Source organism: Oryzias latipes, chromosome 11, assembly GCF_002234675.1.
Source record: "Oryzias latipes chromosome 11, ASM223467v1".
In the NCBI taxonomy this organism is placed as follows: domain Eukaryota; kingdom Metazoa; phylum Chordata; class Actinopteri; order Beloniformes; family Adrianichthyidae; genus Oryzias; species Oryzias latipes.
Genome location: NC_019869.2, coordinates 3,917,302 through 3,942,217, shown reverse-complemented (window position 1 = coordinate 3,942,217; position 24,916 = coordinate 3,917,302). Strand labels below are relative to the sequence as shown.

Below are 24,916 nucleotides of genomic sequence, written 5' to 3'. Positions count from 1 at the left end.
TCCTACCTGAAGCAATTTTACTCTTAAATGATGCAACATTTTTATTGAGATGTTTGTAACACAGAATGTTTTACCAGAAAATTGATTGTGCATGTCTATAAAATGTATCCAATATTTTAAAAATCTTGCATCTTTTTTTTTTTTTTTCTCAGGTCCAAATTGACTCAGATAGTGGTGGATGTTTCTGCCGGTCCCAATAAGGACCGCACTGTGATGTTCTTGGGTTCTGATGATGGGAGAGTGCTGAAAGTTTTGGCCAGAACCCATTCAAACGACAGCTTCGGGTCCAAACTCCTGGAGGACATAGATGTCTACAACCCATCAAAGTAATTTCATTTGAATTTTTTTATGTTCTCGTCTCGTAGCGGCTCGAGCGGTTTGGGCTTTTAAACCTGATGTCTGTGTGTCCAGATGTAATGTTCAGGGTCAGGAGGACAGAAGGGTCCTGGGATTGGAGCTGGACAAGGACCACCATGCCTTGTTTGTGGCCTTCAGCAGCTGCGTCATCAGAGTTCCTCTCAGCCGCTGCAGCAAGCATGGCGCCTGCAAAACGTAAGAAGACACACATTCGGTTTAGTTCTATTCCAATTTGTCTATGAGGCAGAAATTTACAACCAATTTACTACACTAAAAACATCACATTTCCAATTTATTGTAAAATGTTCAAAGCCAAAATGTAGTAAATATATTTTAATAACAGTTGATAAAAATAAAAGAAGAAAAAAACAGATGAACGCAAATGTATCCCTCAGGTGCATCCATACGAGGCATGCACTACTGCCGTACGGGTAATGCCATAGTACAATGTCCTTATGCCCCACTCTAATCACTCAGGCCGTGTCGCACAGCCACTATGTACATTTTGAACATTTTTAACGTCTTCAGTTTTAGTCTTTCATGATATATGCGGTATATACGTAATTCAAAGTGTTTCTTGTGTTTGTCGATGTGCACAGATGTCCGTTGGGGGTTTCGGCCGACGGGTCTTTGTGTGAATTGGGTTTTGAGCTGTTCAAAATTCTTGGTTCGTTTAGAATTACGCAGTTTACACGTGTTCTATTTAGTTTATTTTTGCATTCCATTTGACACATGTCTAACGGGCTTTTGACGCATGTATAACCTTTAGACGTTCACGGTACAAGTATCACATTTGTAATTGATGCACAAATCGCCAAGAAAAAAAAGAAAAATCCATACGATGGTCCTGCGTCTTACATACTTCCTCTTCACTTACCCGGTTACGTGTTGTTTAAGTGTTTACTATGAGCTGTTGCCTGCAGCATGCTTGCAGAAGAAAATAGGCATGGTTGTTTTCTCTCTATGGACTCACCGAGGGGTCTGTAACCAAGATCCATAAGGGCAGTTGAGACTAAGGCTTTACAGGGACATCTGTTTTTAAAAACTAAAAACAAAAAAAAAGGAAATTTGTAACTGCAACAGTAAAAAAACAACAGCAACAACAAATAAACGAGTAGGGTATGTAATAAACACAACACTGAAACATCTGTTTCAAGCCAAGATCAGTAGCTGGAAAAGATTACATTTACATTGCTGGATAAGAAAACAGAGCAGATGGGACAGGTGTGCAGTCAAAATAGGCCTGTTCATCCTAAAACTGCAATCTGGACCCATCAGGAAATAACTGCACTTCTTCCCAGCTGTGGTTTTTCAGGCCTGATTGAATCTGCATTAAGTCGTTTCCATTTGAAGTGTTCGAACAAATAAGATGTTTTTAACAGAAGTTTGAATATTCCAAGATGTATTAACTGTGACTCCAAAGATCTGCCAGTCATTAGAGCAGGGGGAATAATCTTTTTAACTCTTTATATTGGGCTTCATTTGGGAGCTTGTAGACATTATGTGGTTAATGAGGAATTAGGCGGTAAAATAGGCCTTCTACATAGATGCCATTTGCCTGAAAAGAATAGAGTTCAATTCCCAAATGAGAGCAGGTTTATCACTGCAGAGGGATGTGCGCGCACACACACATCAGCATTAATCAGACTCATTTTAATGACTGAGTGGGATAAATGAATACTACCCAGTTCAATGTGACAGAGAAGCTTCCACCAGCTGCATCTCTGTGACACATGAACAAAAATGTTCGCTTTTATCTCCTGGCAAAGCTGCGGACGCTCCACATCAGCTGGACGTTTTCCTAAATAATTAGGATATTTGGATGGAGTTCAGTCGCCGCCGAAGTTCCCCGCCTTCCGAGGCTTGACATACTTTCTGTCAGTCGTGTTGTAGCGGGGCACGACCTCCTCTCAATAGAGTTCAGGGGATTTCTTTGTGACAGTGTGACACTCAAAACAACCTTTCTTTGGGGAGGAGCCTCGTTTTCCAAACTCGACACGAAGCTAACAAACAGTTTACTAAAAAACAAAGATGGGGCAATGTGAAGCTAGTCATGCTACACAACTTGAACTAATATAGGAGGAATATATCACATAATAGCTAAAAGTTATTATTCTTTTAATTATAAAGCTTGTTTTAGACTCACTTTGCTAAAAATGATGTTTTATGTGTATTTTAACATGTTCTTGTGGCATTTTTCTTATAATTCAGGACAAGATATGCAAAGAAATTTAGGCCTAAATATCAAAAGCAGATGAAAAAGTGTCATTTGAAAAGAGTGTTTTTTAAACTTTAAAGCCAGAATCCAAACTCTGCTGTGCTTGTAATTAGTTTGAGAATCAGAACTGATGCTATAGCTAATGACAGTATTTGAGGTTCAATAGTGTGTGAAAGGGAGACATTTGCTGTGGTTTAGAGATCCAAACTGACATTGATCTATGTTTAGCTTCAACGGAGGAGATAAAGAGGTCATATTTTTGTGGTTAGGAAGAAAAACAAACATTCTACAGTGGCACAACGTGGTGTTAGTTATAGATAAAGGGCCTATAATATGCTTTTCTTAAGCCTTTCAGAGGAAAGTGTGTCCATATTTATGATTATGTAATACCTTTGGCACACTGAAAAACCATTTTTTTAATGAATGAGTTATTTTCGCTGTTCATTTTCCTACACTGAAGTAAGACGCCTTGATCTCTGAGGCTCCGCCTTTTAACTCCTTGGGGGTGCCGCCCATTTCATGACGTCAACCTACAGCCGAAACGCAGCGCCTCTGCGTTTCGCCAACGATAACAAAAATCCGAACTTTGGAAAGATGCATGTGCATATTGTACAAAACGAAAGTGTTTAGCCGATCACCGCTAGCCCCTCTGAGAAAGTGGGCGTGTTTGTTACCCTGGGGGGCGGAGCTGGCAGCGGAGGCTCTTCTTTCAAAGGAGGGCTGTTCCTCAGTGTGAGGACCACCTTGTTTTCGTGGATTGAAAGGGGCGGGACTCAAAAATACTCAAATACAAGAAAGTAGCCCTTTTTATATTAAAACTAATAATCTGTTTAATTAGAATTTTTTGAATACTAAATAAATGCATTCTTGGTAAAAATTGTCTTTACTTTCAGGATTTCCGAATCAATTATTAAAACAAATGAAACACGATTCCATATTATAGTTATATTACTTTTTCCACTATAATTTGATTTAAAGAATGACAAGTTTTTTTGGATTTCTATTGGACGCTAATGTATGACTGTGGAGGTCATTTTAATCCTGGCTACTGCATGTGCCATTTAAAAATAATCAACTTTAATTAAACTGAATTAAATTCTAAATTGTCAAGTGGAACAAAGAGCAATCTGCAGCAATTTAAGGGAAAAAATGTAATCAGCAGAACATTATCGACAGTGAATTAGAGCTATTGTTTAAATACCAACCATTGTCTCCGGATTATCAGCGCACAAGAACATGCAGCCGAGGAGCCACACCAGCCTAAATCCTCCTCTTCGTTCCTGTCTTGGTGTCTTCACAGAGCCTGCTTGGCCTCCCGTGACCCCTACTGCATCTGGCTTCACACTGGAACTTGCGTCAACGTGGCGCCGGGCTTCAAGTACGTGTCAGTTACTCTTCACTTCCTACTGTTGACGCACAAAATGTGTCCAGACACAATCGGAGTGCGCTCCATTAGTGCTGGGAACGTTTGGCAGTTTGTTCTGGTGGCGTTGAGGCGCAGAGAAGGTCATATTTATCTTTTCTGCAGCGACGGGTTTGGGACAAAATCTAAATATTCAAATGAAGTCCTCACTCAAGTCAGTTTTGAGCCTCTGGGTCTCGAATGAAGACAGTTTTCCACCAGCATGCCTCACTGCACCTCACTGTTTTTTTTTTGTTGTCACTTATGCAGAGTTTTTATGTAAATGACACCCAGGGTGTTCAGACTATAACCAGCTCATTTCCATTTCTCGTCCCCACCTGCTCTCATGCATCAGCTACACTGGCTGATGTGGAAATATATTTAGGGTTTGTTTTATGATGGACTCATAGTTTTATTTGTTGTTTAATAAAAGAGTGAGTCAAAGACCCACTCCAATGAAAATGTGTTTTTTGCTGTTTTGAAGATGTTTTTGTTGCGTTTGTCTGATGGGGGACAAAAATGAAGAAAATTGGGCTTAAAACTGCATTTTTGAGTATTAATTCAGATCCATGTGAATAAGTTGTATTTCGGTTTGGGGCCACAGAACTCCCTGATCCTCTCCATTCCGATGAATCCGCTTGTAGACGTCTTCATAGTACGTGTCTGAGCTGGCTCAAAACTGCATGGCTGGATAGCTTCAATATTGCTCGCCATTTGTGCTGCACTGTTAATGCTAGTTTGGGGTTGTGTGGGGCTGTAAGCAAAGAGAGCCTGTAAACAGAGAACTCTCGGTTATGCACAACGAAAACAGTCCCGCCGACAACTCGGTGGTGAATTTCTGATGAACTCCTGCCACTCTGCAGAAACTATGTCCTAAGAAATAACAGATTTATTTTTTATTCGACTGAAAATGGCATAATTATAATTTTAAAGACTACAGAGAAGGATTTTACAATAGATCATAAGATCTATTGTAAACATCTCCTTATTTGCGTATTTCTTTTTTTTAACATTTTTTTTATTGATATCTTACACAAAACTTATGTGTTTCAGTCCAATTTTCTTAATCAACATTATGAGTACACTGGTTTCAAGTAAAGCCATGTTTTTCCTGCGGGATTAAAAGTCATTAGTCTGCTCTGTGAATGATGCTCTGGTCTATTACATCACTGTTCTCCTAATTCCTTCTTTGCAAGTAAAAATGCGACACACAACCTCAGATTTACTGCTAGCTGCTGAAAGCAAAGGTGGCTGATGAATAAAAAACATACAAACCATTAAGTTTGCAGAGGTTTCTTATCAGACCTACGGGATAAGATAGCTCTCATCCCGGGACAGGCTTCTGTCAGAGTGCGCTGCACCAGACCTGCACTTTTTCACCCTCTTGACTCTGTCAGACGGCAGGAATTCTGACGGATTTCAAGAGGCTGCTCCTTCATTACTAGTCTGCACTGCAGATATCCGGGGACGTCTCCGCATTGCTTCAGTGAGTGACACACTTCAGAGCAGACGGGAGATTCTGCAGCAGCTAAACGTGGCGGCGGCGGCAAAAGCTAAAGTCTCAAACCGTGTTTTTGTTGATTCAAAGATAAAAGACTAAAGAATCAACTGCCATGTGATGACATGATGAGTTTTAGTTCAAACGAATGAGGCATTTTTTAGCGTTGTCATAAAACTATTGAATAGTTGGGTCTAAAAGGTTTTTATTGTGAAATATAAAATAAAATGTAAGCAGTTTGTGAAATGGTTTTTGGATTTTAGATTGGGTGGATTACTTGTTCTACTGAGGTCCAGTTTGAATTCTAAATATGATCTAAAGAAAGAAGGGGAAAAAAACTGCTCTTTGAGTAGAGAGAAAGCAAATAAAGCATTAAAGTGAAGAACTGCTCTGATTTTTGAAGCAGTTCCCTGCAGTGCACAGTCCACTTTGTGCTCTTTTAGATGTGCTTTACAGTTCCACTGATGTGTCACTTTGAATTCCCTCAGCTCACAGCCTCGTCCTCCGTGTTTTGTACTACCGCTTTAAGGAGCGCTGCTTGCTGTGCCCTCAAACTCGCTCTGCAAGTGGCTGTGGCTGGGAGACATTTGCACATTAATTTAGTCGTGCAGCCGCTGATGAGTCTGCGTGGAGCGGCTACCGATTTTCTGCCAGAGTTCAGGACCACGAAAGTCTCTTTCGGATAATATTTGCTGATCAAGAGGCTGAAAATGTAGTTGGACCACGTGGGGTTTAAAAGAAGTTGGTCCCTTGGGGGGATGGGGGTAAAATGAACATAATTTCTCTTCGACTTGCAGGAGGGAACAGAGTGTGGTGGGGAATCAACGCCGCACCGATTATCATGAAGTGTTGCGGCGTGGCACCAAGTTTCCGACACCTTAGCTATTGACTGAAAGGTGGAGTAGGGCAGCAAATCCGATTTGAAGGCTCGCTGGTGCTGCAGATTTTTAGCGTTTTCAAACACTTTATCCCACAGACACTGATGAACCAACAAAAATACAGTTTTTCATCATCAGTATGCTGATAGTTTCCTTAAAACTTTGGCTAATTTCCAATTTGTACACTTTAAATTCTCAATTTTTAACAATAGAAGGTAAAAAGATGTCTTACATTTTACTTTTGGAAAAGAAGACAGGAGGGCAGTTCTTTTAAAAATGAAATTAATTGTAAATAGTATTGAATGACTGTATGAGAACTGGACTGAGTGACCCCTCCCCCCTAGTGTTCCATATAGGAAGTATAATATAGGAAGTTCCAAGAAGCCAAAACCCTGTAGACTTCTATAGTGAAAACAGCTTTTACTCTGTCATTCTATTGGTCAAAATAAACATTCTTGCTGTGCTGTTCTTGATATTTCTATTTTTTTTCCACATTTGTTCTTTACTATAAGTTATAAACTAGCCAATCATTTATTGAGATGCCTCAATAAAAGTAGGTGCTTCCTGCTGGCCCCCATGCCTACAGTTCAAAACGTTTGAATGACAGATTTAGCGTTGTCCTCTTTCAGACGCTACAGGTTTGGACTTCCATCAAGGACATTCCCGATTGGCAGAATTGGCTGCTGTAGAAACGTTGTTTTTGCGATACAGACGCCGGGATGTTGGAGCCAGACGTCGTCAGTAGGGCAGTGATTGGTCTGAGTCTACATTTCTAGGGCAACAATACTCACCAATCAGGAGTGAGCTTGCTTAAAGTCCACACCCCTACCACTTGAAAGCGGGCTACATGAAATTTGTCAAATGTTTCGAACAGTGGATGTGGGGGCCAGCAGGCTCCACATACCTTTATTGAAACATCTGATTTGCCAGGTTATAACTTACTTATTTCCCAAATAAATAACTTGCACAGCAGAAAAAAAAATCCCAAAAAGTCAGAATTACAGAAAACATGTTTAAAAATGCTGTCAGATCAAGAATGGTCATTCTTACCACTGGAATGACGGACTAATAGCCGTTTTCTCTATAGAGGTTTTGGATTCTTGGTACCAGCAGGTACTTCCTGTTTGTAATTCCAGATGGGGGGAGTCCAGCTCTCATTCAAAGACTCAGACTAATTTGTACCAATCATTGCTTACTGACCATTTCTGGTTCCAACATGGCAGCGCCCCCAAAAGATGACGAATGAATCATTTTTCTTCAGCTGGAAGTGAACCATTTCTAATCAATGATGTCACACTCATTAAGTCCAGGCAACAACAACAGTCAATTTATAAACTTTTTTTTTAACAAGAATTCATTTTTGCAGTTTCCTGCTGTCGGATTGTCTCCTCCATCAAACCAACTCTTGGTTAGTAACTGTCATGAAAGTCTAGAGCTTTTCTTCAACCTACATTCAAATTTGTACTTTTCTTGTAGAAACTACTTTTTACATTAGCTTTGTGTGCTTACGATAACCCAGACAGAGGGGTTGAGGGTCAGGAGGCATAAAAGAACACTATTTATCTTTGATGGCCCGTGTTGCAGTCATCCTGCTTTGAAGCTGCAATTGAGAAAATCAGGTTGCGGAAAACGTTTTTTTTTAATAATCTTAGGTTCTACAGGACCTTTTTGTCCTGAATTTGGCTTATCTGGTGTTTCATCAGATCCACAGCAGCGTCATTCTTTAGATTTGTCCGTTTGCTTCAGCACCTCAAACAAATCGCACAGGAATATTCCAGCAGGTAATCCTTGTATTGATCCCCGCTCTGCTCCTCTTTGCATCCACCAGCCTCCCCTTCATCCGTCTCCTCACATCAGACAGGTTGAGGCCTCCCCGTGTGGGCCGCTCTCTGTGACAAAATCGACTTTCCATGGACGGTTGGACAGAGGAGAAGTGCAGCTTCTTACCAGTCATCTGATGAGTTGAAGTGGAGGCCGATTAACAGAAAGCTGTTCTTCAGGCCGGGAGGAATCGTCGGTGACTGAATTGCTCTGCGTTTAGTTCACATGAAAGGAAATGTAGTGGGTTCTTGACTCTGAACAGCTGATTTTGTTCAGCTTTTTTGAGTTCCATTAAACACAAATTCAAACCCTTTTTTAGAAAAACATTCCAGCGGCACACATTTGGTTTACAGGCGGCTTTTCTGTGTATTCTTTCTCCTACATTAAGACATTAATAATAATAAAAGTCTTTTAATCCTTATAAAACGTTTAATAAGTGTTTACTTATTTCCTAAAGTCCTGTATTCTGTCATCAGCCTATAATAATTATGATTTTAGTTTTAAAGTCTCAGATTTATCTTTACAAATGGACACAATCTCAAGTCTATATGAAGGGATTAAGACACTTAAAAATGTGAAAGCTAGAACTTTTAGACCAGTGCCCTTTACTGCCCCCCCCCCAGCAATAAATCATTGCTCCCCCCACTACATCAAAAGTAGCTTATACAAGCATAGAAAACATCACAAAACACACATTAAATTACATTTAATTTTAATTTAATTTATCTAACATTAAGTTAACATTAAATTACAAAACCATATTCTCATTTGCCATTTTATGTCTCATTTTTATGTTTTTGTAAGTTTTTGAATTATTAACAGTCCTTTGTTTCCGATTACATTAAGTTTCCACTGAGAAAATAAAACAATACCAAAGTTGTGACACAATTAGGATCAAATATGATCAAGTATGTAAAAATTGAGCAGAAAAAGTACTTCAGTATCAGGATTTTCATCTCCTTTTTCATGTTTTATCCCAAATCATAACTATTTATCTAAAAATGTAAAGCATTTCAATTAACATGAAAGGGAAATGACATCATCTTGTCAGGATAAATCTTCTGTTTATAGACAATTCTACAATGAATAAGACAGTTTCAGCACTTTCGGGGGGGCAAATTTGCTCCATTTCCCACAGTGTTGTGTATGAATCTAAAAAAAATTACATTCCTAATGGAAAAAAATTAACCTTACGAATGTTATTCCTGACTTTATTAGCCATGAACCTGTTAATAAATAAAAGAAATGCATGAAATGGGTGTTTGCGCGGTCCTCCTCCGTCCTTAACTCTCGAGGTTCTGCTGATGGGATGTTTCTGATGACGGCGCAGACGGCCGCTGGGGCTCTGCTTCACTTAGTTCCTTTCTGAAATAACACATTTCAGTAAAATAAGAATGCAAGACGAAGTCAGATGTTGTTTTCTGCCAACTTCAAGAAGTTACCCTCCTACGCAGAGACACAGGAAGCAATAAAATCTTCAATGGCTCCACAAAAGAGACTGAGCTGGTATATTTAATACAGACAGCAGCACAGACAGAGCGGAGTGGAGACGCTGCAGGAAGATTAAAATGGACAGGTTGAGCGGGTGGAGATGAAAAAGGGGAGATGAAGGAAACTGAGGGGGAAGCGAAGCTGTGATGCAAGAAGGAGAAAGGAGGAACGAGAGCAAAAAAAACGAGGAAGAGGATGAGCTGAAACAAGTACAGTTTTGTTCTCTGAGATTTTTTCAAGTTTGTTTTCAATCACATTTGAACCTGATGTGGTCTTGCAGTTCGTTTAAGGACACGCCTGCTTTTAATGGGGCTGCATTAACCCCAGTTTAATAATGCTGATGAAGAAACAACTGCATCAGAGAATTGTACAAATTTGTAGATGGTTAAAAAAAATCCAGTAAAAAAAAATCAACCATAGTTTAAAGGTGGAGTGCTGGAAATCATCTTTAAAGCCTTTGTCACAAGTATTTACTTCACTAAATGAATTTCAGTTTCATCCTAATTTTAAAAAAATAAAAATAAGCTTTGAAAAAGCAACATTTTCTACAACAGATAATCCACCAATAAATTGTGGCCAAAAAATTCAGTTTTTTCTTGCATTGAAAGGCCTATAACATGCAAAATTAACTTTTATTTGAGATTTCATGTGTATTATAATGTTAATTTCTCACAAAAAAAAACAGCCCAAAAGTCTAGATTGCTGAGTATTTCCCTAAAACCCTGCTCTAGAGCACTAGACCCTCCAGATCCAAGACTATGATTGGGAACAGCCTCTTCCAGGAAGAAAACCTCTTGATGTTGGTTTTCTCATGAGTAAGGATCGGTGACAGACATTCTCCAGGCGCCACGGAGAGAATTTAGAATGCTAAAGCAAAACATTACTTAAATTTATATTGAAATTACTTTAAATACCCACTCCAATAGAAAATTATGTTTTTAGTATTTTGTTTTTTGAGATGATGGAGGACATTTATGGAAACAAAGATCATATCTGTGATGTAGAAAATACACTGGGTGGGCCCCTTGCTCCCTGCTCTCAGCAACAGAAGTGAAGGGGTGGCGGGGTTGCCCCATGACAATGTACCCGCCCACATCCTAGAGCCAAATTTCTAAAAACCTTCTGCTGCTCTGCAGGAACTATGTTCTAGAAAGTGACACAGGTCTTTTGATTTTGACCAAAAAAAACGGCATAAGCATAATTAAAAGACCACAGGGAACACTTGGAAAATTAATCAAGATGATCGAAGGAGAACTTTAACCCTTTTTAAAAAAATGTATACTTTTGTTTTGAAATAAACAAAAAACTTCTGAGTTTAATTTGTCTTTTAAAACCCAAAAAAAGAAAAAGAACTTGTTTTGAGGCTCATTCAAAATAAAAAAAACTTTTATTGTTATGTACAGCAAATAGCAGCGACCTTATAAATGCGTCTGCCTCAAAGCGCCTGTAACGAACATCATAATGCGCAGCAAACCTGTCTGACAAAGTAAGGCCGCTGATGACTGACGACTCTGTTTTTGTCCTCTGTAGCCTGCAAAGAACTCTGAGAAATTCTGTGGAAGTTTAGTGATTATCTTCTATTAGCTTCAGTAAAGTTCACATCACAGTTACATAAGTCACAACAGTTCCCAATCCTGCATAAGATCACACTTTGTTAACATCAAAACCTCAGTCTGTGCAGTATAAGGAACCTTATCGACTGGAGAAATACTTTTAATTTAATTAGTTTTAATTAGAAGGTTCAGTTTGCTTTTAGCAAATTGTTTTGATGAGTTTTTTACCTGTTTAGCCCTTTATTTGTGATTTCAAGCCATAGCTGATTATCATGAAAGTATTGTTGTCAAATTGGAACGCAGATTTATTCAATTTTTTTTGTGTCCTCTCTTTAGTCAAAAGGACAAAAGTTCTCAGTTTTTCAGAAAAGATTTTGAAATCCCCTCCTGTTTAAAGCTGTTGGGCTCAGCATGGAACAAACGTTGGATTAGGACATAAAGCTAAAACAAAACTGCGATACTGTGCAATCGATTTTTCTCCTAAACTGGCTTTTGTTTAAAACAAAAATTCGACTTTTTTTAAAAATATGTTTTCATCTTCTCACATCTTTTGACCCAAGGACAATCAGAGTTGGAGTCACATTATTTAGAGAGCAGGGTATGAGGTGGTGGATTTTGATGTTGCTGTGCCAAAGCAGAATTTTCAAGTGTCCAACAGCAGACGGTTTGGTGGCTTTATCAAATCAAGCCAAGTACAGAAAAACCAGCAGAGCCTGACTGTTGCAGCTGATTGAAGCATAAATTTAGAGCAAGTTTTACTTTCAGGGACTTTTTTTCTTTTCTTTTTTTCAGCGGTTAGAAAATATCTTCAAGTTCTGTCAGCAATAAAGTGAGGAGAAGGCGGTTATATATAAGGAAAAGAGGAGAAACAATAGTTTAACATGGCATAGAATTAAAAAAAAATCCTAAAAAGTAAGAGGGAAGTTCTGCTGTTTTATATAACCTTTATGTTATCCTATGACCCCACCCTCACTTTGACGTGTTCTCCCTACCATGACAAAGGTGGATAAAGGTGGAAAGATTTCATGTAATCCATGGACACCAGTGAAGATCACAAATCATTGAAGAAAAAAGGTTCAGAGCACTGTCTAGTGGGTCTAGATGACCCAACTCCCAACGTTAAAGTGCCTAGGATGGAAACCCCCACGCGTGCAGACGTGCAGACGGCGGGTGTCTGGGGTATTTGTGTTGTGATCCGGAGTACCAAGAACTTCTGGTGAGGAATAAGCACCACATTTTGTGTCGGATCCTGAACAAATCCGAGAAGGCTGAAAGCAAATGGGTGATATTGAGAAGATGGCTGCTGAAAGGTGCTAAGAAAGCGAGCGACGAATTAGAAGAACTGGTTTGAACTTGGATTATTGAGCAAAGACGGAAAGGTGGGCGTGTCTCCAGGAAAATGGTCCACATGAAAGCAAAGAGGATTTTTGATACGAAGATTGTTGATGGCTCAAAAAGGAAAAAAAAAACGTTCGCAGCCAATGCTAATCAGAACATAACTCGATATTTTCATCACTTTAATAAGGCCTTAAATCCTAAAATCTTGTGTTGTCTGCATTTCTTGACCAAATTTTAATGAACCTGTCAGCCATCACCATTCCAAGTTTTTGGAATATACGTCGGGGGATCTATTAGAATATATACGGTAATGTTAGTCTGATCCCTATATGTATTCACTGTGCTGCACATTTATACTCTAGTTTCCTGGGTTATTTTGTGTTGGTGATAAAATACCTTTGAATAGAATCATATTTTCTAAAATGATTTTGTTGAATTCCTGCTTCTCAGTTTGTCGTTGCTTTTTTCCAGAACAGCGAGCAACCTCCCGAGTATTAGGAAAAAGTTAAATGCTTAAAAGTCAAATCTCACATCATACCCGTTAACGCCTCCAGCGTAGACTCATAAAGAACACCAAAACGCTCAGTTCAGCAAACCACAGCTCCTCGTAACTTGGCTGTATTTTACCGCAGACTATTTTCATCCTCTCCTCCTCCTCCGAGTCGCTCCCTGCTAGATGAGCGAGGCGTTCAGGTGCCTCGGAGTGGTTGGGATATATAGTGGCTCGGCGTTGCTCAGGCCTCCTCCTGTTCTGCTTTTTTTTTCCCCCCTTCAGTAACAGCTCTGCCCACGCTGGTGGAAATGTAGCTCGAAACTGAAGGATGGCAATGGAAAGCTGGAATGAGCAATAAGGGAGATAAATATTGAGTGACTGAGGGGGTGGAGGAGTTAACAAATATGCGAGGTACACAGACAAAAATGTAGACTGAAGCAGAACAGGAAAGCAAAATGATGTCATTGTTAATTCAACTCTATACATTTTAAATAGTGTACTCTGAGTGGAAACGGAATATAAATTACTTTTCTTAATCATTTTAATGCATATTTATGCCAATTGTTAGTAGGAATGAAACAAACTTTACAATAGAATCTGGCATTTACAAAATACCCTAAAGTCGTGTTATGTAACAAACATTTTAAACGGGTCTAAAATGCAAAATCACAATCATTAATCTCTTGAACGTCTCAGATTGATCCTTTAAACAAGCCTAAAGTTCAAGTCCCAACACATTTGTCTCTGGACGAGTCTTACCCAGATACTCCTTTTTAAATATGCAATTTCCTTTGTTGGGAATCCAAATATTGTCTCTGACAATTCAGCTGAGAAACGCTGAGCAAAGTTCACCTGCAGCTACATTTTATTCTTTCAGGTTTGTGAAAGCCTGAGAGGCCTGTGTGTTCTCATGTGAGGTCACAAAAAGAAAATGCCAAGACTGCAGTGTGGAACTTAACGCATGAGGACAGACCTGTGGAAATCTTTTCAGTTGAGACCCAGAACATCTTTTTTTTTTTAAATAACATTTGCTAACAGATTAAAATAAACTGTTCTTTTAAGTCTTCTCTGCCACTTAACATGGTTTTGGCTGAGTAACTTTACAGATTTGCACTTTCCTTTTCACTAAACAAAGATGTTTTGTCTTTATGCAAAATGTACCAACATTAAAAAAAAAAAGAAAAGAAAAAAAAATCACAACCCCTAACTTGTGTATTCTGGATCATACTTGTGCAATTACTTTTTATGCATACACTGACATGACTTTATCTACAGTAGGCCTACGTGCTTTTGCTACAAGTTTTGATGCTCTGGTTAAGTTTGAGACACTTCATTGAGTTGATTGAAGTTCCCTAAAGGCTTGTACGTTCACTTTTAGGGACGTCATTGAAAATGAAACTTAGTATTTTGTCGTGGGTGTGGTACAGGTGTATCATAAAGTATTTATAAGGCTATTGTAAGTTGCACGCACTTAAATCACATACGGGTGAAGCTGTCGTACGGTTTCTTTGCGCCACACTCTAGTCGTTAAGGAGGTGCGAGTACTGGCTACTTATTAACCGAGCGTGAATGCTGCACACAGTGTGTGCAGGTGATATGCAAGCATCTGTAGGATTTCTGCACAAACTGGGATCTGATTATCTAAATTCCTGATATCTAACTGTCAGGCTGCACGCCAGGAGCTATAAAACCAATGTTATGTATGTTTTTACGTAGCTGACCGGGGATTATTGATGACGTCATCGTGTGAGAGGAATATCCGAATGCGAAGACACTATTTTTCCATAACTCATGTGTTGCCAAGCACGGAGTGAACGTAGCTTAGGTTTCACCTATTGGTGTTTAATTGCATCTTTTTGCTCGTTTTCTTTTCTTAACGGGGTTAAAATGTTACATTCTGGTCCATTCATTCTTCTTCTTATTACACTAGAAATTCAGAATCGGTTCAGACAAACTGAGCTCTTTTCTTTTAACACAACATTTGGTTCATGAGTCTCGTGTGGTCAGTGTGACCATCCAGTTCCAAACTTCTGATTGCAGCTTCACACCCCTGCATCTGCTGAGGTGTAAAAGGAAAGCAAGGGTGAGAAGAATGCAACATGACTGATATAATAGAGAAGACAGACAGAGGAGGGAAACAAAGACGAGCCAAAGGAAACGGAAGCCTCCGAGGGTTTCAAATTCACAGTGATTAACATTAAATCAAGAAATGAAAAGGGTCATTTTGCAGAACAAAAGTTCCTTTTTTTTCCCCATCATTTGAAAAGAAATGTCAACATATTGTTGCAGACAAATAAGACTGGGAGCTCTGCATGATCCGGCGTCTTATGCGAACTGCCGCGTTCAGAGAAACAAAAACACGTTTTCATTCTCTGAAATCCTTCTGTGAAAATAATTAGGCCTCTCCAGAAACGTCAGGGAACCAAGAGCTTCCCTGTTGATCGTTTGCAATTGCAACTGAGCGCGCTCAGTAAAACCTGCAAAATATTCATTCTTTTGATGGAAAATCAAGTCATGAAACTTCTGAGTGAGAAAAGTTGGACCTAAACAGCACAACTAATCCCTGTAGAATTGACCGGAGGAAGGTAGTTTGCCATCTCTTGGTGGGTAGAGTGCTCCTGCCCCAGGGGGAGGATCCAAGATACTTGGGATCTCTTTCAAAAGGGGGGGAAGACCGGAGCGTGAGATTGACAGGCGGATTGACAGCGTCCATAGTTATGCGGTCAATCTACAGGTCAGTTGTGGTGAAGAGAGAGCTGACCCATAAAGCAAAACTCTCAATTTACCGGTCGATCTTCGTTCCAACACTCACCTATGGTCATGAACTCTGGGTCATGACCGAAAGAATGAGGTCCCGAATACAAACGGCTGAAATGAGCTTCCGCCGTAGGGTGGCTGGGCGCTCCTGTAGATAGGGTGAGAAGCTCGGTGACCCGCAGAGTAGAACTACTGCTCCTCCACATCGAAAGGAGGCAGTTGAGGTGAATCCGGCATCTAGTCCGGATGCCTCCTGGACGCCTCCCTGGGAAGGTTTTCCGGGCATGTCCCACTGGGCGGGGGCCCTGGGGAAGACCCAGGACATGCTTGAGAGGCTGCATCTCTTGGCTGGCCTCAGGTTCCCCCCAGAGGAGCTGGAGGAAGTGGCCGGGGCGAGGGAAGTCTGGGCATCTGTGCTTAGACAGCTGCCCCCACGACCCGGCCCCAGAGGAGCGGAACACTATGAATGTTGAATTAGCATTGGAAGAAATTAAGTACTGTATCACCCAGTATGACAAAGTTGAAGGTATAAGTAGGTCATTGTTTATTTTGTTTGTTGTTGTTTTCTTTTTTGTTCCACCTGTCCTAGGTTTGCCCTTGGATAAAAATGAGTGGAACTGTTGAGTTATTTACCAGTTCCAAAGGTGTTATCTGGTCCTACAAAAGTCCCAGCAGCTGCCATTCATCGCCGACATGTGAAACACTCATTTCATTTATTGGTCCAGGCTTTACTCTTGTGGTTAATCTTTGCTCCGTCTCTTTGTTTTCTCTGCAGAGCCGGGTTTGAGCAGGATATCGAGGGCAACCACTCCGGCAGCTGCCACTGTAAGATAAAGCTTTCTTTGCTGCAACAATGGCAATGATAAGATTCAAATTCTAAAGTGAAATGACTGTAAAATAGCAGCTCTGGTTTAGTTTCCGAGTACACCACGTCTCTTGTTGTTAGGTTTTAAGTTATGTTCATCTTGGGAGATTCAATTTACTTCTTTTTGATTGACACTCAATCCTTTCAGGTTAATGTCGGTCCATTGTTCGCTCAAATAAATCAGCATTTTCTTTTCCTTCGTTTGAAATCTAACCTAGATTGTCTGCTGCTGATTATTCACAGTCAGGTCCTGGAGGCAGCTCTCAAAGATGCCTTATTACTTATTCCGTTAGCTGTGCCTCAGAAACTCTGAAATGCTCCAGTGTCAGAAGGCATAAATACTGCTTCCATAGTTGTTTGGATCTGCCTAAGGATCCCTGACTTAATCGGTGGTGTATTCTTTCTTTTTCTTTTCTTTTTTGCCCCAGAACCAGATTTTCGTTTTTTAACGCTCTGAAAATAGGATTCTATTTTTGACTCAGTTGTTTGTGTTTATATCACTCAGAGCATCTGCATTAGACTCTAAAGAACAGATATGTTCAATGAGGATGTTGTGTCAAAAGACATTCATTTTAGTATCCTTCTCTCCTGCAACATTACTGTACTCCTGAAATAAACTTTGTTTAACAACAATTATTAATGATAATATAAATTGTGTCGGTAAGCCAGTTTATTACTATTTTACTAGTGCCAAGTTTGTGAAGAAGATGCATTTGTTGCATTAAAATGAGCTTAGAAATAAAAAAATCTTATTGAACGTTCTGTCAATTCTAAGCAGCTTATTTATCTGCTGCTTTTGACTCTGCTTTGAGTCGATTTGGTGCCTGATTGGCAGCACATGTAAGGATGGTAAACCCATGCTGATAAGTAGGTGTCTTTTCTTAGCATAAGGAACACTAGCATGGTGTTCCCAAAAATCAACTTGCTGAATTGTTTCTAGAGAACCCAAGCACCGTTTCAAACTAACCATCTAATGAGGGAAAGGCCTTCCCAAGAAAATGACTCCCCCACTGGGTTCTGTAAGTGGTCTTTTCCAGATTCAAGGCTGATTTCTATTGGTCCGTCTGCGGCGTGTCTTAGTTGCGTTGCCACAAAAAATAGAACGTTCATTAATCAATTGTTTACATTGCCGCCTCCATGTCTGCGTCTGAACATTCAAAAACGCGTTGAATGCAGGTTTTTGAACGCGTTTTTGGCATACAGTGGTCACACAGGTCTGTCGCTGCCCAATACTAGTGCGTGGACTCCTAGATAGTTTTCACAGTTCTCTTCCGATATATGAAAGACTTAATGTCACAGAATTGTGGCTGGGCACAAACTGCAATTATTTATTTCTCCCTCGTGATCACTTCTCACACAGTTGGCACTCTGTGTATTGAAAAGGATGATACTCATTCACCATTATCAATACGACATACTAGGAATATAAGAGTTTTGAATGTGGAAGCTTTAAACACTCGTGCGTATGTTTACAAAGACTTTTTTTATTGAAAGCCGTCGGCCGAACGCCTGTTTCCGAACCCGGTGTGAATGTAGCTTAAACAGGATTTTATTTTCATGCATTTCAGTACACACTTAAACAATATCTTTCACCTTTTTCCTTTTGTATTTTCTTTTTGCCACTGCAGCTGATGTGCGAGCGACAACACGAAACCAGGAGTCTGCAGCTGACTCCGCCTACGGTAAGAACATCATTCTAGGCCTGACTCTGCGTTGTACATATTTTTAGATTCATCGGTGTGATAAAAAAAATGGCACTTAGGTTTTTAAAATGCCAAATTCACACCATTTTAACTTTTTTAGCACCTTTTGCATCTCAACTGACTTACGTACAGTGCGTCATTCCCAATGACATCCATACGCCATGCTAAATTATGATCAAGCAAATCAAAATATTGTCTCACTGGGCATCGTGCTTTGCATTCATGGCTTTCTCTCAGCTGCTACCTGACTGTCAGGAGTCCTACTTGTGAGCCAGGAGAGGTATTGTCATTCACAGAGTGACACCCGACCGGCTCAGTGAATCCCATTAAGGCTCTGTAAGCTGCATTACTGTGATTAAAGTTGGAGGGGGGCAGAGAGATTGGTACGTTTGCTTAGTGTTCCGCTCGACTTGAGCTGAGTTTGTCTTCCAGGAAACACGTGCCTCAAAAATTGCTTAGCATCAGCATTTACAACAACAATGATGATGGGGAAGGAGAAGGTTAACAGAATTGGGGTTTTTATTTTTTATTTAGAGGATATAAAGGGAAATACATAATTGCCCTTCCTTTTTCATCAAATAGAAAAAAAGGTTGGTGAATCACAGATTGAAAATAGGTCTGAATAACACCTCTTCAATCTCACTCAGCGCCGTTTGATTTTACATTGTCACTTCTCAGTTGGAACATGTTACTGCTACATAGCTGAGCAAATCTGATTCAATCAGAGACGCATTCCTCAAACTTAACTCTCGGCAGTCCATGAGAGCTTTTCAAAAAGCAGCAAAATGCTAAACCCAGAGCCTTCGAAGCTTAGAGAGCAGCTCGCCTTGGATTCTGCTGGATGACTATTGCATCCACCTGGCATTGAAATGAGATTTGGCTAGTTGACAAGAATGAAAATCAACTGTTTTTTAAAAGAAGAAAAGGGGATCTGAGCAAGTGAAACAGAAGTTTAGTTTCTAGATCTGCAGAGGTGTACACATGTGGAAGCTGACGGCCAAAACTTGATCAAAATCAGACATTTTTAGCTTTTGCTTTTGTCACTTAAATAACGCTTCATCTAGAACTGATTCAAAGGTTCGACTGTCATTAAACGCATGAGTTGTGTGAATGGAAGAGCTCAATAAAACAATAGGGTTAGTTTTACATTTTAAAAAAATATAAAACGACCATCCAACCTGATAAATGAAATCACACTATCTGTCACACCTAGGTGTGTGAAATTTGTTGTCCGCATTTGACCTATCCCCTGGGGGAGCGCTGAGCTGCAGACACAGCTGCCCTCGGGAACCATTTGGTGGACTAAACCCCCCAATCCAACCCCTTAATGCTGCGTGTCATTGGGTCACATTTTTAAAGACTTTGGTATGACTCGGCCTGGGTCTGAAGCAACGACCTTCCAGTCACAGGGCGGACACTGAGCTGGTCCAATCAGCTGTTCAATCACCCATCGACCCACCTATTCATCCACCCATTCATCCATCCATCCATCCATCCCTCTCTCTCCAGCCATCCATCCATTTTTCCAACCCACCCACAGACTTGTATATCGTCCATCCATTCACCCATCCAACCATTCATCCACTCACCATCTATTCATCAATCATCTATCCATTTTTTTAGTGAGTGTACTATATAGGGGAAAGTACCCTTGACATTTCTCATATTAAATAAAAGCAGCACTTTGAAGTATTTTAGTAACATTCTGGTAGCACAAGAACATAACTATTGCAGATTTTCTGCACTGATAAAAATGTAAAATTCATCCATTTAAGCTGAATACAGTTGTCTTTTGCTTGAAAAAGGCAAAAAAAGAAAAAAAAGGAGTTTCTCACTCTTTTGTATTCAGTATTTTACCTCAAGACAGGGTTATTTTTATAAACTATGTTTCCATTCCAACTTTGCTCAAGTGCTTTTACAAGGTGCTCCTCAATCCCTCAAGCATCAACAGGATGTGGGCACAAACATAACGTCTCTATCACTCACATCCTGGCTTACAAAGACAAAAACAACTTGCTCAAACTTATCTATTAAATAATACTTTCCAACTTCTTGCTGTGGAGAGACTTAAACCAAATTAAATCAAATAAAAATCACCCATAAAAAGTAAAACTTTTAACTTTCTTAACCATTGTCGGGTGTGTGATTTCTGTGGAAATCAGACAAGTGGCCGTTGACACTATGGTAAAGAACAGAATGACAGCACCTTCAGCACACAATGCCATATGACCCTTGCTTGCATGCATGCTCGCTCTTTAAGCATCCTCTGTGCAACTCCAGTTTAACTATGTCACGCTGAGAGCTGAAGGGTGTCTTTGCGATTAGGCAGTGGGCCTGACAGCAGGTACTTCCTCATAATGGTCTCTGATTAACTTCTTGGTGTTGGGTATCCATGCATGAAGAACTCCGAACAAAGAAGAATGACTGAGGTTGTAGCTCATGTGCACCAATATTCATTGATGACTCTACGCTAGAGTAGCCATCGTTACTTTAATGACATCGTTTGGCACAGAACTATTCCCATAATGACGTTTTTGCTGCAAATTGGTTATTTAATGCAGTGAGGAGGAAGCCCCCGTAGGTTTAGTTCACTCTATGAACGGACATAAATTGGCAATTATGCTGGGGTTTGCTTTTACAGTGCTGTTTTATTATTTGATGAGAGTTGACATTGTGCAGAAAGAGTGTGGAAAATGCAAATGTCTTTGGTTCTTGGATGACATGAATGCCATCTGTGACCTTTCACATGGCTTAATGCAGAGCTGGCCATTCAGTAAATTGGGTTTATTATCTCAATACTATCAGAATGCAAGGCGCAGAGTTAAATTGGCCCGTCCAAATTTGGCGTCTCTGTCCATAGCACAACTACACAGCGACAGTAATGTGTTGGCTGCAGGGTTTGCAGTTGTCCGAGCCAACAGAGGGTCGTAGAGAGGAGTGGCTGCATCTTAAGGGGAGCAGATCCCTTGAGGATCACGTGGCCACCTTAAAGAATGTTGTGAATATAGAACATATCATCATGCATGTGGTGGGTATTGTTTATTGTGAGGTATAGAATTCCCCCCGTATTCACGTGTGTTAGGGACCAGGAACACCTGTGAATACAGAGAATTCGCAAATAAGATTTTTTTTTCGCGTAAATTTAGGGTTTAAAATCTGGTGATTTTACTTTTTTTTTTTTTTTGGTGGCCCTAAAACTCTGTCGTACCGAATAGTTTGAAACAGAATTTTTTTTTTCTGCCGGTAGGAAAAAAAAAAACGTCCTCATTTTCTCTTTTTTCGTCATTTCCGTTGTGCTGCAGTTTATGTCGTTGTGTTGCGGGTAATGCCATTGCGGTGTTTCTTTTGTATGTAGTGTGAGCCCTGTCAGCCACCGTACATCACAGCACCAATAGTATCACTATTCAAATACCAATTTGCTTCCTTTTTCTTTTGGTTTTCTTCAGCTATTATGATGAAGATGTCATCTTAAACGCAGTACAAAAATATTTGCTGAAGCTGACAGACTATGACCATAAAGAATTTGTTCGTCTAAGTTTTGGTCCCACTGAAATGTTTTAGTACAATAGGAATTGGGCTAGAGCAGCTCAAATATGAAACATTTGCACCTCTGATCAATAATCAGTTTGTCATACTACACAAGCGCACAATATTGCTATACCTTTTATGTACAGCATCCGAAGATCTGGATTTGTTGATGGAGCAAAACTGCCAGTTGTATGAATGCAGGCAAGCATGAGTAGCATTCAAGAGTGGGCAAGCGAAAAAGGCTGCATCTCAATAGACGAGGTCAGGCCGTTCCATTACATCCTCCTCACTACAAAAAAAACACCAGAAAAGACTAGCAATAAGCATTGCATGTTGCGAGAAAACAAGCTGAGTCTCCCGTCCACCTTATTCTGTCTGAAAGGGCCGTCTGCAAAATGCCACACATCCATTTTTAAAACCTTTCCTGTTCGCTGAACACAGCCGTATATCAAAACTAGTACTTGAGCTTGAAGTGAAATATTTCCCTGTAAGTAAGAGCAAGGGGGAGAGGCTTTGATGCAGCATGAAATGTATTCCTGTTAAAACATTACATACACATATGTTTATAAATGTGTAATGATAAACTAATTTGAACTAGGAGCTGCATTTTCAGAAGAAAAGGCAGGGTTGAATGCCATATTGCTGAATGAAAATGAAAATTAAAGGGTAATAATTGTCAAAAAATAAATGAAGAAAATGACCAAAGTTGACCATAAATGAAGTGAAAACAGCACAATAACAAAATATATATTTTTGTGAAAAATGCCAGCGTCGGGTCTCGAACCAGCGATCTTCTGCACCAAGTATTCCCAATGTATTTCAATAGAGGCAGAAATCCTGGAATATCTTGAAAAGTTCAAGGATTTGAAAGACGTTATAGCTGGAAAAAGCTGAAAGAGCTGAACATTGTAATAGTTGAATGGTTAAAATAGAAACAGAAAAACTATAGAAATATGAACCTGACCAACAAATTCTAAATCACTTACAGCATTGCTATAACATGACCTTTAACTAAATTAATCTGACTTCGATGGAAAACACCGTGTGTTTATCTGTGAGAATAATCCTACTTTTATTTGTAGCTTTACCCAAAAAAACAGTTATTGGTTTTCAGATATGAGATTCAACCAATGCCCATTTTCCATTGGCAGAACTTCAAATATCAAATTTTGCACTTTCTTCAAAAAACCACTAGAGGCTATTTTTTTTTAAAAGAAGCATTTTCCTACCGAGTCCCATGTTAAATAGTCCTTCTTTACCCCCAAAATAAGCATTTTAATAATAAGTGTTCACACTTGTGTTTTTTTTAATTGGCTCAGGTATGTTATTTGTTGGGCTCTTTGTTTAGATTTAACAAACCTCCCCATTTGTTTATTCCAGGGGTCTGCAACACTTAAGTAGCCATCTGGGTTCAATTTCCTACCGACTACAACCCAGTAGGAGCCACTTAAAATCCTTTGAATTTTTCAACAACAGGAAATCCGCCTCATAATCTGGTGCACCTTATGTATGGATTCTGGCTGTTCCGATTAAGCGTTATGGTTAATGTAGTCAGGCGCCTTTGGGAGTGCTACGTTCTACAGTATGCTTCAAAGGTTTCTAAATTGGTTCAAATAAGGTTTGACTTTTCTGACTGTTGTTTGTTGAACCTTGTGGTCCAAAAATAGGTACTTTTTCAAATTAAACCATTTTTCTCTAAACAGAGTCCCACAATGATGGGGTAAAGAGCTCTGGTTTATCCTATCCACATCCCCCTCTTGTGAAATATTGAGTCTAATGGAGGAAACTTCTCTAGGTGTAATTTTTCCCTGATCTGCATCCTGTGAATGAGATAAAAAGAAGTAATCTATCCAGAGAATATAGGTATGTGTATGTTTTCAAAATATAGTATTACCCCCGTTTTCACAGGGGTTGGGGGACCAGAGATACGGAGAACCACCCCATTACGCCAATCACCCCACCCACCCCCAGTGGCCGAAGAATGTCCATCACCGATCCTTACTCATCAAAAACCTGTGTGAAACATTTCTGATGCTTTTTAAAAGATGTATGGAAGGACATTGGAGTATTGCTCAAGATAGTTTTTTTTCTGTTTTTATTCAGAGCAATAGACCGTACCATAGATATTTCTAACGCACATTAGGAGTGTCACTCTGTGCCTTAAAACCAGGAGCCTGTGCTTCCTCCTTCATCAGTTAAGTGTGAAAGGTCCTACAGTGTGATTTGAGCGTTATTTCTTTCAGAAGAGGCCGGTTTCATCCATCATTCATTCATCCGGATGATAAATATTCTCTACGATTATCTTCCTCAGCGGATCAGAATATCCTCCGTCTGCTTCTGAGTCAGCTGATGCCATCTCTCCATGCAAACTTTGGGTTTTGCCATTCAGGAACCTGTGGAACTAGCTGTTGGAGGTCAATGGGCCAGCGTGCTCTTCATCTCAGGCCCTCTTCCTCAGAAATTCCCGCGGCACCTTCCTCGGAGGCAAAAATCTCATACAAGCATCTTGTGTTGTCAGAGTTCTTGTGATGATCTGGAAAAGTCGCGTGAATGAAAATAAATCTGCGAATACCTGAAACCGTGAATAGTGTAACATGTATTACCATGGTAACCCCGTACTTACTGACTTTCTTGGTAACGTAAAGGCCATATCACACAGCCACTACGTACATTTTGCGCATTTTCCAACTATGAAATTTCGGTCTTTCGTGATACATGCGTGATATAAGTAATTCATAAGTGTTTCTGCGTTTGTTGATGTGCACAGGTGGGTTACGGGTTTCATCCAATGGGTTTGAGCTGTTCATAATTTTTGGCCGGTTGAGAATTACCCATTGTACGCCCATTATACGTAGTTTATATGCAATTATTACTAAAATCCTACTCAATTGTGTGTGATTTTTGAGAGATGCATACGCAAATTCGTGGCTTATGTGGCATATGTCTAAAGGACTTTTCATGCATGTACCACTGATAGATAACTTTTATATCGCGCATACGGTGCACATATCACG

At 39.8% G+C, this 24,916-nt stretch overlaps 1 protein-coding gene across 2 annotated transcripts in view; it reads left to right on the top strand.

Annotated features, from left to right (window-relative positions):
• Nucleotides 1–24,916, top strand: part of LOC101160329 (semaphorin-6D) — a 171,492-nt gene that overhangs the window by 127,163 nt on the left and 19,413 nt on the right. For both annotated transcript variants that reach the window (XM_020706938.2, XM_011480925.3), the window contains exons 16-20: nt 153–326; nt 412–552; nt 3,876–3,953; nt 16,582–16,631; nt 18,300–18,353. In XM_020706938.2, coding sequence (XP_020562597.1) covers nt 153–326; nt 412–552; nt 3,876–3,953; nt 16,582–16,631; nt 18,300–18,353 — 497 coding nt within the window. The remainder of the gene's footprint in view (nt 1–152; nt 327–411; nt 553–3,875; nt 3,954–16,581; nt 16,632–18,299; nt 18,354–24,916) is intronic.